This window comes from Molothrus aeneus, chromosome 12 (assembly GCF_037042795.1).
Source record: "Molothrus aeneus isolate 106 chromosome 12, BPBGC_Maene_1.0, whole genome shotgun sequence".
In the NCBI taxonomy this organism is placed as follows: Eukaryota; Metazoa; Chordata; class Aves; order Passeriformes; family Icteridae; genus Molothrus; species Molothrus aeneus.
This window is the reverse complement of record NC_089657.1, coordinates 12,318,989-12,336,346: the sequence shown is the minus strand read 5'-3', so window position 1 is coordinate 12,336,346 and position 17,358 is coordinate 12,318,989. Positions and strand designations below refer to the sequence as shown.

Sequence of the window (17,358 nt, the reverse complement as noted above, 5' to 3'; positions counted from 1 at the left end):
CAGGAAACATGTATTGCTACTTCTCCTTTTTAAATGTACTTGTACCATTAGGCACAGTGCCCAAAGAGCAGAGTTCTGCGCTATGGAAAAATGATCAGAAACATTACAATTATCATTTAAGGTAACAAAGCTTTTTATTGGTGATTTTCTGTGTTATGCTGTTTGAATATTTAATTTTTAAAAAATGCTTACTTCTCTCAGGTTCTATTGAAATATTCTTAGCATGTTGAAAAGAGCCATTGTTATGAGCAGTGCAGGAATGGCAGTTGTAAGGAGATGTATTTGTAGTGAAGTAAAGTATCTCCAGAGCAGATAGATTTTTTTCTTTTCTTTTTTTTATTGAACTAGTTGTGTAGTTGGAAGATGGGTCATCTTCCATGAAAGATTTTAGGAAAAATAGTTTCAGCTCCTTATATAAAACTGTTCTTAGCAAGGAGTGTGCTGTCTCTCTGCCATATTTGAGACACTTACTGTTGAGCACTTTACCCGTTTTTAATTGTGAGTTGTTAATGAGAGCATTCCGTATTAGAGTTCACTAGGTGGTTTTGGTTGAAATAGCAGCATGGAAATATTTGTCATATATGTGCTTTTGATCCTACCTGAAGTTTTATAGTTATTCTTGTCTAACTGGCAAAGAAAGAAATGTTTTGTATTCTATCAAAAAGTCCACTGCAAGAATACTTCTGTTGTAATTTATTGTGGAATATTGCTGTCAATTGACTTACTTTCTATAAATGATTCTTAATTTTCTCTTAAAATAATAAGTAAAAAATGCATTAATAATTTGCGCATTGGTTATTGTATATATGGGTGACTGATAAAATCCAGAAGGACTTTCTGAAATTTTAAGAGTTTATATCTGAAAATTAGTTTATTCAAAATATTTAGGTATTCATAGAATAGTTAGGAATAAAGATTTAACTTCAGTTGGTTTAAAATACTACCTTTTTTGCTGTTAGAATAGTAGCTGTGTGAGTTCTCTTGGGATTTTTCTCTGGTTTGTTACTCTGAACTATTGATGTTTGCTCAATTTTGTTTACTAGTTTGCTGTTTCTGGTATTTAATTTCAAGCTAAACCTTTCAAAGGGAAGTGAAGAAAACAGCAAGGTTCCTGATGTGCCTGTTAAGAAACACTGAGGTTGAGAAACAGGTGGCAGAGAGCTGCTGGGTGGTGGTTGATGATAGTGTGTCCTGCTTTGCATTGGCTCTGCTTGGCACTGCGTGAGTGGATGGTAGTCTGGAGACACTCAGCTGCTGAGTCTGGAGGTTGGCAGGTCCATCCCGTTTGTGCAGTCAGGGGGTAGATAAGCTGCTCAAGTTGTCCAGTTTTGAATTTAATGTGAAAAGTATAACCTAACAAGGTAAATTAGGCACCTTTATTAAGAGCATACGTTTATTTTATCTAAATTGAACTACTTTTAAGAGACAGAGAAGCAAGTGAATGTACTAAAAATGCACTTTGTACCATGAGAGGTTGTTAAGAATTAAATAATATACTTTAAGCTCAGAAGTTTAGCCCCCCTTTGTTTTTGAGGTACCTTGTTGAATGTTGAAGGAGTACAGGATATTCTGTGGTGTTTTTCCAGTGCCTTGTGTGCTTTGCACGTGTTGCTGTTGCGTGCAGGGAGGTGACTGGTCCACACTCAGTTCCACCACGTGTCTGTATTTTGTCTATTCCAAAAGAAACCAGAACATATAAACAGGGAGAGAGCTGGAGGTGTCCCGTGGTGCAACTCTTGAGGCGGTGTTAGGGAGAAGAGCACAGCAGCTGTGCCCTGCACAGGGTGTGTTCCATAATTGCTGAGATGGTACTGCTCCCAGCATAGACCTGCTGTCAATGGGGGAACTTGTGGGATGAAAACTATTTGAGATACAGACAGAAGAAAGCAGGGAGCTGACTCCTGACACTTCCCTGGAAACCTAGATGGGAAATTGTGAGTGCAGTCAAGGAAAGTGCAGTGCAGCCAAGAGATCTGCAGAGGCTTGGGGTGGTGTGTACGGTACTTTGCTGCTGCAGTCTGTCATTGACAGGGTCTAAAATACAGCTGCTTGCTCGGCCCTCAGGAGCTGCTGTCAGGTGGCAGCAGAGGCAGGAGGTGATTTGGAGATAAGTAGGAGAAGGACTAGCTTACTTCTGTCCAAGCCTGTGCTAGACAGACAAATTCCTGCCTGCTAACCAGAGCTATGTGGAAGGGTACTTCTGTGTGAGAGGGCCTTGCCTTTACTGGCTTCCCATATCTCTTAGGTTTTGTCATTTCGGTGGAAATTCTCATGAATTTGTGTATAAACAATCAGGAGAGCTGTTGCTGATCTATATACAAATTTCATGTTCTGTTTCTGTTAGAACAATAACATCTTAGTTGTTTTAAGGCTGGTTGGGCAAACTTGTGAAGTGTTTTTTCTGGTAATCACTTGAAAATTCATCTAACAGAAGTGCCACAGATTTGTTTGGGATTTTTCAATTTTTTTCTTTTATTAAATAGTGCAAAGCTGTAATAATCCAATGAAACATTGAACCAACCTGCATCATGTATTGTGTTTGATATGCCTAGTATTTGCTTAAGACCCAAGTGTACTACTTGGCTGCAGAAGAAAATCTTTTTCCAAAAATTTTAAAAGAAGAAATAGGGACACACATGTTTCTCTTAAACTTGTGTTTAACTGTGTTGCTCTTAATGCTGCCAATTCCCAGTGGCCCAACCTATTTTCCTTTGAAACAAGCTTTGGATAGCATCTCATTCTAATTAAAGTTTATTAAAACTTTGTACTAATAGTAGACTAATTATAGGTAGTGTAAAAGTCTTGCTGATTTTCCTTTAATCAAAGTGTAATCTTGTCTACAGCTGTATTAAATTTAAGCTTAGATGTCAAACCTCTTGGAATGTCAAAGCTTATTACTTAACAGCAAACATGTTTTTTGTGGGAAGGCTGTGTTTGTACTGGGAGTGCAGTTTGAATGTTATGGGAACTTAATTTGAGGGCTCATCTGTTTTGGTGATACACAGTACAGATCTTTTTTTCCATGGAGTAGATGGGCCAGTGTAGATGGGACTGATCTCATGCACAGTACCAGTGCAGTGCCACTGTTATTAAGTGTTATCATTTTTAATGACAAGCTTGCTGAGCTTTCTTCCATGTTGTTTGGGCTATAAATTTTGAAATAATTCTTTAAATATTTTTGTTTTGAACTTCTAGTGTATGTCCTTCTGTCAGTTGGGGTTTTGGTCTTTTAGTAAATGACTCATTTTCCTGGTTTGGTTTAGTTTCTGGACCTTGTTTTCTGTTCTTCTAAGAGCATAGATAATGAATTGTAGAAGAATTTAATATATTAAATATCAAGAATACATTTCATCAAAGGGTGATCTTTGTACAGAAAAAGCTTAACTGTTCTCAGAACAGATTTTTTTTTTAAATGCTGATTAGAGACAGAATGTGTCTAATGCATGTTAATTCCGTTTCTTGCAGCATATGGCCAATTTCTAGCTAGATAATTTTTACCATTGATTAGGAAGTTCAATTTCTATATTTAATGGGAAAAGCCTCTGACAGCATTCTGGTTTTTACCTATGCTTGCTGATTCTGGGTAAAATTCCTGTAATTTGTATAATTTCAGTATCATGAAGACTGAAGTTGAGAAATCTAATTTTAAAATTTGAGAAGTATGTGAATTGTTAATGTGGATGTTGAAGTGCAGAAGGAGCTTGTCTGGGAAGCTTTGGACTGTAAAGATGGAATTAATAGTTTAGGCAACCCACAGAATATGTGGGTACATTCCTATAATTAATGGAAAATTCAGTATTAAAAAAAAAAGTTGAACAACCAAATCTTCATAATGTGAGCAGTGTTCAGCTGTAGTTTCTGCTCTGCTTTTTGTGGCATTGGTTTTGCATTACCCAGCCCGGGCAGTGTGTTATGTATCGTGGCCTTGCCCTCTAGTGGCTGCAACTCAGCTTTAAATAGTGAACGGAAAAGGCATTTTCGTGCTTAGGGAAGGGATTTGGAAAACTTTTTTTGGTGATTTAAAGAATTAAATTATCGGGACTATTTCTTCTTAGACTGACAGTCTAGAACCTCTGATGCTAGAAAGACATTCTTTTTGTATTTTGAAAATTTTTGTCTGTGTTCTAGAGGAAAGTATGGCACATTTAGTACAAAAATTTGTAAAGCTTGATAATGACTTTTCAGAGGTCTGGGTGACCACTCCCTCAGGCCTTTCAGCTGAAAGGATGTGAGATTGCCAGCAGTACTTTGCAGTTCCCCTGCTCCTAATGCCCACTGGCAGATTGGTCAGGGGCACTGATGTGTTCTGGGTGCATTTCTGTTGACAAAGAAATTAAAAGATTTGGGTTATTGGTCGTTTTGTATGTGTGTGTATTGTTTTATATTTTTAGCTTGTCTAAAGAATCATATTCACGGGCACAGGTGTTACCAGTGTAACATCCTTGATGACCCTGATAGAAAATAGCTAGGAAAAAAGCCAGCAAAATGCTTCTGTCTGTGTAGGAAGCTGTACCCCGGCAAGTTTTGCCATATTAGCAACCTGTCTAATCAGTAAATCCAATGTGCCTTGCATGAGATTTTTGCCCTTGACTAAGATGTGAATCATGAGTCACCAGGTTTGGTACCTCAGTTACCAGATCCTTGAACCCTTATCTGCCCTCTGCCCATCCCTCTCCTGGCCTGGCTCTGCCATGAACCTGTGAGAACGTTGCCCCTTCTTTTGTTTTTTGTTCAGCAGTAGGACACAGGTAAAGACATGAATGATGAATATTCTGTAAGATTGCCTATCAAAAATCAGCTCATACATTCTCTCCCATTGCTGGCTGACCCATCTCCATATGTGGATTTCATAAGTTTAAAATAAATAATCTTTATTGTGTAATTGTTGGTCTCAGAGGAGCGCTGGAATAAATCAGCCTTTGTTCATGAATGCCAGTATTTAATTACTACTTGCTTTAAAAGTCCTGATCCAGGAATGCATTGCAAATAAATACAGCCTCCTCCCAGGATATTTTTGCTCTCACTTTGTTGGAGGTATGGCTTGGCAGTGCCTTGGGTACAAATATTAAACTCCCAATTGTCAGATTTCTCCTCTGTGTTGGAAAATGAATTTTCCATCTTTGGATGGAGCTGCACCCTTCTCTTTTGGTGTTTGGTTTCCAGTTAATTGCATTTGCTCTCTACATGGAATGCTGAAGTTCAAAACACAGAATGAAAATAAATTAAATTTAGTAATTTTTTTTAAGGTTTGGTCTGCCCTTGATGCAGAGAAGTCTTTGGAAAAGCGAGGCGGAGCATATTGCTCTGGTGACCTGTTGTTTTCAGTATGAGGAGCTGTGTAGTGAACTCTCACTACACTCTATTTGGGTAATACTTGTGGTTTGGACCTCTTACAAGAATATCTTGTTTGACATGATTAAAACTGGTGTGGTGTCATTTGTACTAAGGCAGTTCCCTTCAGTTAGGACTTGTACTTTTGCATCCTTATTGGCTGCTTTGAATTTATATCACAGTAGCTTTAAGTTTATCCTCAGCATGGGCATTTTGGCTGTAGTTTAGCAATGTGCTGAACATTATTTTCCTTGTGATATTTGTGCTGTGTGAATTAATAGCTCAGGAGCAGATGATGGCAGAAAGCAAGCCAGCATTGCTTTGTGCAAAGGAGAGGTGAATTAACTAGGCCTGCTGCAGATGTTTCTTTAAAAAAAATAAAAATGCTGTAGTGATATTAGACAAGTCCTTTAAGATGGAATATGTCTCTTAATAAAAGGCAGGGAGGAACTTATATTTTTCAGGATATTTTGAGAGTTTTTACATATACAGAGATAATACCAAACCCCTGCTGCATTGCATTTAGAGGTATCTGGGAAATTTGATACAGGTTTTTTTCTTTATCTGAATGTGTGATCACAGGGAGTTTTCTCTGCCATAAACCAGCAGCAGTATGGAATAAATGATAGTAGGTAAACACAGTGCCTTGTGTGGAAGGACTAGAAATGAGAAATAGTTTCAACAACTCCCTTTACTCTCTAAGAAGTTGTAAAGTCAGCATGTGAAAAGTGATTCTTCTGTGCCAGAGCAGAGGAGCTTTGATGTAATTATTAACTAATTCAGCAACTTAGCAGTGAGTAGCAAGACAATTAAGAAGCTTTTGCAGTTCTGCACCTGCCTTGAAACATCGGGTCGCGTTGGGAGTTGGAGTTTCCTGATAAAGGAAGGAGCTGCCTCAGAACCTTTTGCTTTTGTATAAGTAGTTCTTCTCTTCTGGCGGAGTATCTGGTAATCTTGGCTTCTGTTGTGGTTTTTCTCCAATTTGCTTGCAAATGAAAATGTAATTGTTTGCTGATAGAAGTTCAGTAGTGCAATTTTCTTAAGGAAAACTTCCCTTTCAATTTTTTGCTGGTGATTTAGTTACCTCATTAGCTGGAGATTTTTGAGGAAGCAGAAACAATGGATGATGATGGTGTTGGACTTCTCATTCTAAGTATTTACTAATAGATGCTGATAGTATTTCAAGATTGCTTTTAAAAAATCTGTTTTTCGGTTTTCTTCTTTTTTTGTAGTTTCTGGTTATTCTTCAATGTTTTGCCATAAAAACAATTTATTTGTTTCTTTAGTAGGTGTTACAGAAACCTGATTTTAGTTTTTGTTTGTGCAAGGTTCTAATAAGGTTAGTTAAAATCCAAAGACCAGGAGAGATTTATGCCTTAGCTCTGCTCTTAAATTAGGGCAAAGCTCTGTCCAAACATGAGAAACCTCTCTCTTTGTCATACTTTTGCAGTAGTCAGAGACAAAACCATATTTTATTATTTTGGTCTTGAGCTTCGTTAAGTTGGCCAAAGAATGTTAACTATTAAGTTTAACCATTTTTTGATTGTGAATTTAAGAATAAAAATTTTTGTTTTCTGAGTAGTCTTAGTATTCTTCACTAGTGCAAAATATTTATGGGTGGTTATGCCTCCTAAAGGTAAGAGTAAATTGCAATAATACATTACAAACCTTTTGAAACGTGTGAAACATGTATTTGAAAAGAAATTAAGATTGTGTATGAGAACCTGCTCTTTGTGGAGCTTATTTATTTTATCTGGATACATGTGTCCTACAAATAGAGTCTTTGGGAATTTGTACATGTTGAGAGCAAGTTAACTTTACTTACTGCAAAGTTTGAGTGTGCCATGTTGCCAAACTTTAATTACATTTATTAGAGTAAATAATAGTGTTTAGCTTTCAGTCTAGTTTTGTAGGAAAGTATTCCTGTAAGGGCATCAGGTTTGATGAGTATTTCAGCAATATTTTACACTTAAAAGTAATAAGCCTGAAGAAGCTTGGATTTCTGGGTAACAGCCTATTAGTGTGTTATTTCTTTATTTGAAAGCTGCATTAAGTTGCACTATATTTCCATTATTGATTAATACAAAGAACACAGTAGCATTAAATGGAACCTCAGGAGGTCACCTTGGCCATATGTTTTCCCTCAGGTCCATGTTTGATGTGATGATAGAAGTTGAGATAAACTATACAAAGTAATCACTGGTGTCGCAGTGATACCTGATATGTGGCTGTACAAATGTCTTGTGTAACGAGAGGCTGAGCTTCTTTAATGAAATCAAGCAGCAAACTGCTTTGCAAGTACAATCTCCTTCTAGAAACCTGTTTTTATCTACTTTTTACTGGTTTTATGAGTACGTTGCCCAAGTCAGTGTTTTAATATGGAGCAGGAAAAGTTCTTTCAAAGTCTCTGGGTGTTATGTAAGATATTGTCATCTATGACAGCAGTAAGACAAAATAAATCTCTTCTTTATATTGTTTTAGTATTCTAATGAGTCAATCTGAGCATCTTGGAGTGATGTGTGAGTAATCATTTCCTGGGAAGCTTTCTGTTGATTGTACTCTCTTGTTAATGTATTTTAGCTTTGCAGTTAAAGCAATGATGCACCTTAAAATTGTCTCAGCATTTTCAGGATGGGATTAAAATAGTACTTGAGAATTTTCATTTAGGCTGAAAATTCAGTTTCCTTGAGAATATCATATATAACTAGTACTGAGTTGGGTAGTTTTCTTGTGGGAAACTTTTTTGCTTTGTTTATATTCATATTCAGAATGGAATTGCATCTTTTCTGAAAATGTTAATATCCTCCATCTCTTTTGTGATTCATGTACAAAAGTTTTCAAACATGATGTGTGTGAAGGGACAGACTTTCATTCTGCTGAGAAGAGAATAAATACAAAATACTTCAAGTTATCCTGAAACCATGCAGCACTTTTAGCAGAAGTCTGATACTCAGAAATTTTGGTGAACTGTTAGGACAAAAGTTAAGTAGAAGAGACATTCTAAAGAGTAGTAATTAGTAACTATGGTGACACTGTAGCAAGTCAGTTGGCTATATATAAACCAAATTACTTGTAAATTAGAGCTCTTCCTCTACATCTCTTCTTTTTAAAAATAGCTTTTTGCATCAAAATTAGTGACACTGATGTGTAGAGAGGGATCTATTTTTATATGGTGGTGTCGCATTTTGTGGCTTGAAGTTTTTGGTGAGTATCTATCTTGTCATTCTTCTCCTTTTGACAGTGAATGCCTTTTTGGATTATTTGAATAATCTAGGGATAGATCAGGACCCCGGTACATGAGCAGCTTCTACCTTTTGCAGTCACTTCATTCCACACTTTGTGTTTCCTGCAGAAATTTTTATTTAGAAGAAGAATGAATATTTTGTATCATGCCTAGGATTGCTGCTGCTCACATCCTTCATCATAAATCTTCTACCAGAGTGTACTAACTACAGAATTTTGAGGAGGCCTTACAGCATAATAGGGAGTGTCCAGGACTTGTTCTTCTCTGACTTGGTGTTATACTACATTTTTCCATTATGGAACGTGATAGCTGGGAGGTGTTACTTTCACAGCTGTCAAGTTAGGCTTGAAATGTTTATTTCTAGAAAATAGTTTGTGTGTTGCTTGAATGCTACCAGTACTGCTGAAGGAGGGTGAAGGTAAATAGGTTAGAAAGTGGAGCCATCCTTTGTGATAATGTTTCCATTCACATTGGTTGTGCACAGTCATAGTGCACAATCATGGAATAAAAGCTTTGTTTTCAGTTTAATCTGTTACTTCAGTATTGGTATATATGACATATTTATCATCTTATATGAAGGACTTTTTCCCTGGATAAACTGCTATCCCCATAACGTGAATGGGTTTTTTTCCCAGATATTTTCTTGTTTTAGCTGTTTGTACTGTTGATAGTTCCTTTCAAAACTAAATTAAATAAAAGCAATCTGCAAGTGAGTTAGTGATGTTCATACAGTTCTGCATTGACTGATACTGAGGGATTCAAGCATTGTAATGCAATTTGTTTACTTACTTACATTTTCACAGAATCACAGAATAGTTGGATTGGAAGGGACCACAGTGGGCCGTGTGGTCCAGTCTCCCTGGTCAGGCAGGGTCATCTGAGAGCATGCAGCACAGGATTGTGTCCAGGTAGTTCTGAATATCTCCAGTGAGGGAGACTCCACAGCCTCTCTGGGCAACCTGTTCCAGTGTGCAGTTACTGCAGGCTAAAGAAGTTCTTCCTCATATTCAGGTGGAACTTGCTGGGCATCAGTTTCTGCCCATTGCCTCATGTCCCATTGCTTGGTAGCACAGATGAGAGCCCAGCTCTATCCTCTGACACCTCCCAGCAGATACTCACAGACCTTGGTGAGGTCCCTTCTCAAGGTGCTCCCAGCTCCCTCAGCCTGTCCTCATGAGAGACATGCTGCAGTCCCTTCATCATCTTTGTCACCTCTGCTGGGCCTGCTCCAGGGGCTTCGTGTCTCTCCTGGACTGAGGAACCCACAGTTACATTTTTGTATTTCATGAAAGCAAGGATGATGTAGGTCATGGTTTCCTTAATTTTCTTAATTCAGCTTGAGACAGTTGTCTCCTAATACAGAGAACTTCAGATTTGGACACAAGCAGTAGGGATTTTTTTCTCCTCATTTTCATATACATGCGCAGATTTTGAATTGTGAGTGTGGGTTTTTGCTTTGGTCTTAAACTAGAGAACTTGGATTGTGATATAATTTGAGGTCCTACCCTGAAACTTTTAGCCATCTTCTGTCATTCTCTTAAATATGTATTACTTCGAAAAATGCAACAATACTGCTTGAGAATTATATTTTATAAAAATAGCTCAAACCATTTAAATTACATATTTTTAAGATTCATGTTGCTAGTTGTAAAACTAATTAGAAAGAATTGTTTAATATTTTTAGTAGCCTTTCTGTTAATAAAGACCACTTTCTAATACAAATCAAAAATCATTGTAAAATAAGTGTCTGATATTCTCTTTATAAATTGTTGGATGTAAAGTAGATTATCTGTAACTACTTGAAGAATAGTATAGAGCTATTGACTTATAGTAACCCTGAGTCCTGAGCTTTTCACCTTTAGATGAGCAAGTTGAATTGCAACTAGTAGCAAATGTGTGGTTTGAATAATGATTTAGAAAGTAAATGTGCTTAAATGGGCACAACACATAGGAGGTGGCATTAAGTCTGCAAACATAGCTTTTTTTGTGCCTTTTTTTTTTGTTAATGATTTTAATATGACAGAATTTAAAGTTCTGATAGGTGTAAGTGTATCTGTAAAAGTCAGCAGTTAAAATAAGCATTGCAAAGTCATATGTCAAAAAAGTCTGTGCTGAAATGTTCACAGGTACATTTTGCTTTGTTCTGTTGAGAAAGGTGACATTTTGCTACAGAGGAAGGCACTAGAGCAGCTCAGGACTGTAGCCAGACACGTCTTATGCACAGTGAATTGTTGGTGTCTCTCAGTGCTGGGCATTGCCTTTCTGCCTACCTAAGGTGATTCCTCTTCCTCCCCACAAATCCATCCATCTTCCCTTCCCTTTTATAGTCCCTGTGCCCTTTTGGGGCAAAGTCTGCTGACCACTCACACGAAAGTTAAGCTGAATGACAGGACCTATAGTGAACTTCAAAGCACTTGAACAACCAGGACATGGCAAGGAACACAGGGATTAATATTTTATAGCACCTCAAATAATGTGGCTGCAAAGGCCAAGCTGTGTTTATACCCAGGCTCAGTTATGCTGGCACAAAGCTGCTTTTACTGGCACAGTTTACTTTGCTTGACAACAGGTATGAGTAACCAGCAGGGTTGTCCTGGCAGTACAGACAACAAAACTTCAAGGTGTAAACAGACAAAGGAACAACTTGGTTAGCAGAGGAGCATATTCCCTGCTGTCCTTTCCCCTCTACCCCTTTGAACTGCTGGCAAGTTTGGAAGGATAGCATTGGCTGTCTGGGAATAGCTGAAGATTTTAACCTTTTCTCATCAGTGTAGCTGGATTTACATTAGCCTTACACTTTGAGTTAAAAACACAGTGACTTTTTTGTCCCATGCTATATCCAAGAATGTCAATTTTTTATCTTTTTTTTTTCTTTTTTTAGTCATAGAAAAAGTGGTAAAGTTTATTATTTTTTAGAAAAGTTACTGAAAACTACTAGCAAGTTTTGCTTCACTTGAGAAACCCAATACTTTCAGTCCCTGGAAAGCCAACTGCCACTCCTTCACTCTGTTCAATCTGACTGGAAAATCCCTTTCTTCACAGCTGGTTGCTTTTAGTTTCATAGGGGGTGCTTGCCTGGGGTAGTTAGAATCATTTTAAAAACGAGTTTTCATAATAACTCAAAAGTTAATGCACTGGTTTTGTTTCTGAGTTGGAGGAGCTGGGGTTTAGTAAGCAAAGAGCTATTAGATCTATGTGTTTAAGAAATGGAAAACTAAATAGAAAAGCAATTTTGCTTGATGTACCCCACCCTGTGAATTACTCTTGCTTATGGAGACAAATACTTCTACTTCCTTGATAGATGGGTGGAGTTAGGCAAGTGAGAGGAAAGGAATTTGGGATCTGTCTAAGCAGACCAGAATGAGAAACTCAGATCAATTGGATCTGGACGTAATTTAGCATTTGAACTTCTCTATCTTACAGCCAAAGGACTGACCTGGAATTCAGTATGGTTTGCACAGTGTAGTCTGCTAGCAGAGTGCTGCTCCCAAAATGAGAAAATTCTCAGTGTGAAGACTTCAAATAAGATTATTTTTATCTTGTAACAATATGAGAGAAAAAAAATTTCTAGCCACAGTGTGGCAAATGTTGGCCATGTGGGTTTGACCATGGTATATATTTTGTTTTCAAGTCTTTGGCTTTACACAGCTGGACTTGTGCACAGTGTATTTTGTTTCCTGATAGAATTCTCAGCATGCAATGAGTAAATGAACTCAGTTGCAGTACTGCTTAGTGAAGTATCACTCCAGGGCAAGTATTCCAATTTCTAGATCCCTATTTACTTCCTGCTTTTGGGTATTAGCTTTAGTACTCAGGGGGTGCATTTATAATGCCTGCATTAATTGTTCAATGATTATTTAGCGTGAGTTCAGGGAAGAATCTTTCATCATTAACTGCTGCATTTTATGGTTTAACTGCTCTGGCTAATAGCCTTGCTGCCCCTTTGTGGTGGTAACCATGGCAAAAATGAAACTGCCAACTCCTTAGGGGTTATAGTTCATAATTTGACAAAATCATATAAATCTTTCTGGTTCAAGCTAAAGCCACAAAGGTATAACAGGACCCCGAAGCTCATGGGAATTGTGTATACTTCTTTCACAGAGGAAATAAGAGGTGGGAACAAGAATGGTAAACTAGGAGATTCTGAAATTGGGCTTCTGTTTCTACATTCATTTTTTAGGCAGTGGAAATTTATTTAATACATAAAATATATTACTTTTTGACTTTGTGTAAAAGGCAATAGCCTACAATTTGGTACTTACTTAATTATTAATTCAGCTTTCGAAAGAGGCTGAAATAGGTTTAAATATATGTAATGGTTTCTTCTTCTTTCTGCATTTTTTGATGTAGAAGTTGTTCGTCTTCACATACTGAATCTCACATCTCTGTGGACAAACTGCCTCAGTTTTCCAGCAATTCTCCTCACTGTAGTTCTCAGAATAATTGCCCTGAACTGCAGTTTCAAGCTGGGTTAGATGGAGTAGCACTAATGTGCTATTAAAATGGCAAATGATGGCTGTACATAGTAATAGCAAATATAGAAGTATGAAAAAGGTGGTCAGTTGTTTCTTCCTGTAGTTCTACTGTAATTAAATCCAGATAATCAAATCACTGAAGAAGTGTGCTACTTTCAAGATTTTGTATATATCTCTGAGCCCATATTTTGTCTTCTCTGAGACAGAAGTGTCTCATCCAGTATCAGGCCTCTATATGGTTTGGGAAAGAAAACACATCATGGCTTTCTCACTTGTCAGGCTAATGAAGGAGCTCTCTTCAGCCTGCGTTGTGGAAGATGTTGCAATAGTGATCATTAAACAGAATGGGTTTGTTATTGTTAGTTGGTTTTATTACTTAGAAGAAAACAGATAACCTACATTTCATAAGTTTGGTTAAAATCTGTCCTCATGGAGCATAGCAATTTGCAACTTCCTAATATCAGTTAGAATTAACATATTTTATGTACTTAGCTTTGATGTATTATGGTTTGGGATCACTACAGAAGAACCTTCTGTTTCTTTAATCTGAAAATACTAGCAATTTGTTATCGGGGAAAAATCATAGTGATATCTAACTGCATGAAAATAAAACATGAACTGATTTAGCAGGTTGTTGATGCTCTTCTGAGTCATTGACCTAGAAGGAGGAATGTGATTTTTATGCACCATAGGTCAGAGCAGAGGAGGTACCTTTGTTTCATTTGCAAAACTGAAGACTAATTTGAAATACGATAAATACTAAGTTTGTGAAATAAATACATAATTCCTTGCAAAACAGGGAAACAAAAATCTGTAGTTTTTTGAAACTTCCATAACATAGTTTCTAAGGAAGGTGGACTGTACTTGAAGAAGTTTATGTTACTGATGAACTGCAAGTTTGACTTGAGAATAAAATCTTCAAAAATTTTGTGGAAGCAGCCTGGTAAGGTGTCTGCAGTTAATTGGTCTTACTAATGGCTTGTGGGTGGGAGGGCATATAAACGATAAATTACTAAAGAAGAAAGAGAGACTAGGATTTTTTTAGTTGAGATATTATGATAATGGAACATAAGTTTCTTGAATAGTTTGTGTGTTACCTTGTATTTTTTATGAAAGGAGGGGAAACCAGCCCTCACACAATATATACAGCTATCCCTTGAATTAAGCGTGCTCATGCTTTAAGAGTCCTCAAAAGCTGAGTTGTTTTGAATGTGCATTAGCTGCCATCTCTGCTCTACATTGGACTTGTTGTTCATATGAGGTACAACAGGGCTGGGACTTCGCTCTGGAGAGTGAATTATAAAAGCAAGTGTAATTAGGCCAGTATATGATGCCGTTTTTTCTGTCAGCTTAAGCACCTCCTTGTTTACCTTGCGTCAGCTCGAAACTGGTTTGCAGTGACTGAACAAGTGCCTGAGCCAGTCCAGGTGCGGAGGTGGTGGCGCAGCTCGGCAGTGAGAGCTGGGAAGGGCAGGAGGCGTTGCTGCTCTGTGAGCTGGCACTGCTGCCTGGATGTGCTGGGAGCAGGGAGGACAAGTGGTGCTGGGCTCCCAGAAGGTGCTGTGTCACACAGCTGCTGTGTAAAAGGTCTTGGTTTGGGAATCTGAGGACCCACTGTGCTTACCACATAATTAAATAGTACATAAAAACCAGTGTGCTACCACAAGTGCTAGTTAATGTGTAGACACATTTGTTTCAGGGCTTCCACTTGATTTTATTTCCTGAAGATAGCTTTAGTAATTATGCAAAAGGGATGGAGAGATTGACCTTTGAGAAACATCATTTGGACTAGTGAAAACCAGCATGGAAGTAACTTTTGAATTTGCTACCTGAAAGGGGCTGGCTCAGTGGGCTCCTGAAGAATGGCTACACTAAAGATAACTGAATCCTTTACAGCAAGATTTGAAGGCAGTGTGTTTTCCCTTCCTTAGACATCAGCTACTAACATGTGGCTGGTATTGCTTCTTTACTAGATACAGGAAGAAGCATATTTACAAACAGGATGAAAAGACTTGAAGAGCATCACTTTTCTAAAGTTTATGTAATACAATTCAGTAGTATGCACTTAAGTGGACATCAGTTACATAATATTAAATGTAATGTGTATTTTCTGTAGACATTTGTTTAGAAATATCCTTTTGCCATTTGAATGTTGTCTGCTGATGTTTTACAAGTTTTGTATGGCTGATGCTCTCTTGCACTTCTTTTCCTGTGGTCACTGTCCTGTATTTCCTTGTGCTATCTTGTCTGAGTCCCATTTGCAGATTTTGCAAAAATGCGGTTACAAGGGGCAGTGATTAATCAAAACCTTGGGAGGGATAAAAGGCAGATATGCACAGAGAAGAAAAGGGTGGGGAAGAGCAAATAAGCAGAAGCATGTTTGTTTCTCCTTGCCTGTGACTCACTTTTTCATAACAGAAGAATTTTCAAATGAAGAAGAAAGCTAATTGAAAACAAACAGGAAGCAAGATTACCTCTGCACTGAACCATGAGAGGGTTCAGTACTTTCAGCCTATTAAATTAACAAGCTAATTAATTTGATTGAACTTATAAAAGCTGTATGATATACTAGTATGTTAATAGATAGTAGTTAATACTATGGAGAGGATTATTTAGAGTGGGTTTGATTATTAATATAGTGAATGCAGTCAAAATTTCTTGATCTATCCATAATTTATGTTTACCTTCATCTTTATCAGCTTATGACAGATTACTGTTTTGTTTTCCTTCTATTGAAGATCTAAGGCGTATCTGTTGGGGGGAGGGAAGTCTTTCACACCCTGCTTTTCATTCTGTTCACATACTGCAATTCATTTCTAACACCTACATGAGCTTTCTGTGCTGGCCTTCCCCTTGATTAGTGAGTCCAGTGACACAATGGAACTCCAGCTGTGTGCTTAGGGCCACTGGGTTATGCCATATAAGATCCATCTCGTGCACTCTGTGTCATTTTCCAATACAAGATCTAAGGAGCCCTGGTGCTCTACTCTCACTCCATTCAAAACCCATCTTTCCCCTTGACTGTGGTTTTGAGCTATGTATCAGGGGTTTTTTTGAGGCCTGCAATAATAGAGGCAGTTAAAAACATGGAAAATTTTGTAGGGAATGCTGCAAAAAAGGAAAGGTCAATTGGTTTTATAAGAAAAAGATGGAAATACATTCATTTCTCTGAACACAACATCTTTTTCCCCAATCTTATGCCTTCTTTGGGACTTGAGATTCTTTGAGTGCAGGAAGCCAGTGATTTCTACCATTCCAGCAGGTTCCTGTAGCAGCTATTGTTATCTTGTAGTGAGTAGTGAGATTGACTCATTCCAGTACTTACACCTGGCTGTCAGTAGTGCTCTGGTCCCCTCTTTTGTGCTGTCACTGCTCAGGTCACAGCCAGTCACTCTGGGCTTCTAATGGGTGATTCATTTGTAACCTCTTTTCAGATGCAGGAGTTTAGACTACAAGTCTTGCATCATAAAAGCAGTTTCAGATTCAATAAGTTTCTATTAACATTTAATTAATTCTGCAGTTGGGTGTTTACAAAAGTACTTGAAATCTTGAAATTTAGTTAATGATGTGAACTAGTATTGCTGAGAAGTGAAAGCATCCTGTTGGATTTCTTTAAGTTTCACCATGGTCTTTCATTGCAATTCCTGAATTCTGTCTTTTGCCGGAGGTTTTCCTTCAGTAGCCTTCCCTGCAGCATGATTGTCATGCAATACTGTTACCTTGAATGTATGAGCAGTTAGAATTTTTGTGTGTTGGACAACTCAAAAATATGAATTGTTGTATGTATGTGGCAAAAGGTATTGCTGCTAATGACGTGTGATCCTCTATTGCAGGCAGTAGTTCAGGCACACTTTGTAGCAATTATTTGCATAGTGTATGTGCTAGAATTCAATCATATGTGAACTCAAAATCAAATACAGATACTTCTTGATGATGGGAAGGTGTTGCATCCTGATGAGGGTGTTTAGAGTTTGATACATTTGTTTTCTTCTAGAAATAAATTTTATATAAATAAAATTTTACTTGTGCTTGCTTGTGTATTTCTTGTCTTACTTTTCCCAAATATCTTACTGATGTTTTTGTTTGTTTGTTTACAGTTCTATCTTCAAGACACTAAAAGTAGTAATGGTACCTTTATTAATAGTCAGAGACTGAGTAGAGGATCTGAGGAAAGCCCACCATGTGAAATTATGTCAGGTGACATCATCCAGTTTGGTGTAGATGTGACGGAGAACACGCGGAAAGGTAAGGGTATGGATCATTTTTCGGTTTCTTTTCAAGTAGATTTATTTGGAACACCTTCCTGCA

The 17,358-nt window shown here is 37.6% G+C and overlaps 1 protein-coding gene across 24 annotated transcripts in view; it reads left to right on the top strand.

The window, feature by feature from the left end:
• Positions 1-17,358, top strand: part of SLMAP (sarcolemma associated protein) — a 73,037-nt gene that overhangs the window by 14,361 nt on the left and 41,318 nt on the right. For all 24 annotated transcript variants that reach the window (XM_066557814.1, XM_066557807.1, XM_066557810.1 and 21 more), the window contains exon 2: positions 17,148-17,295. In XM_066557814.1, the coding sequence (XP_066413911.1) occupies positions 17,148-17,295 (148 nt within the window). The remainder of the gene's footprint in view (positions 1-17,147; positions 17,296-17,358) is intronic.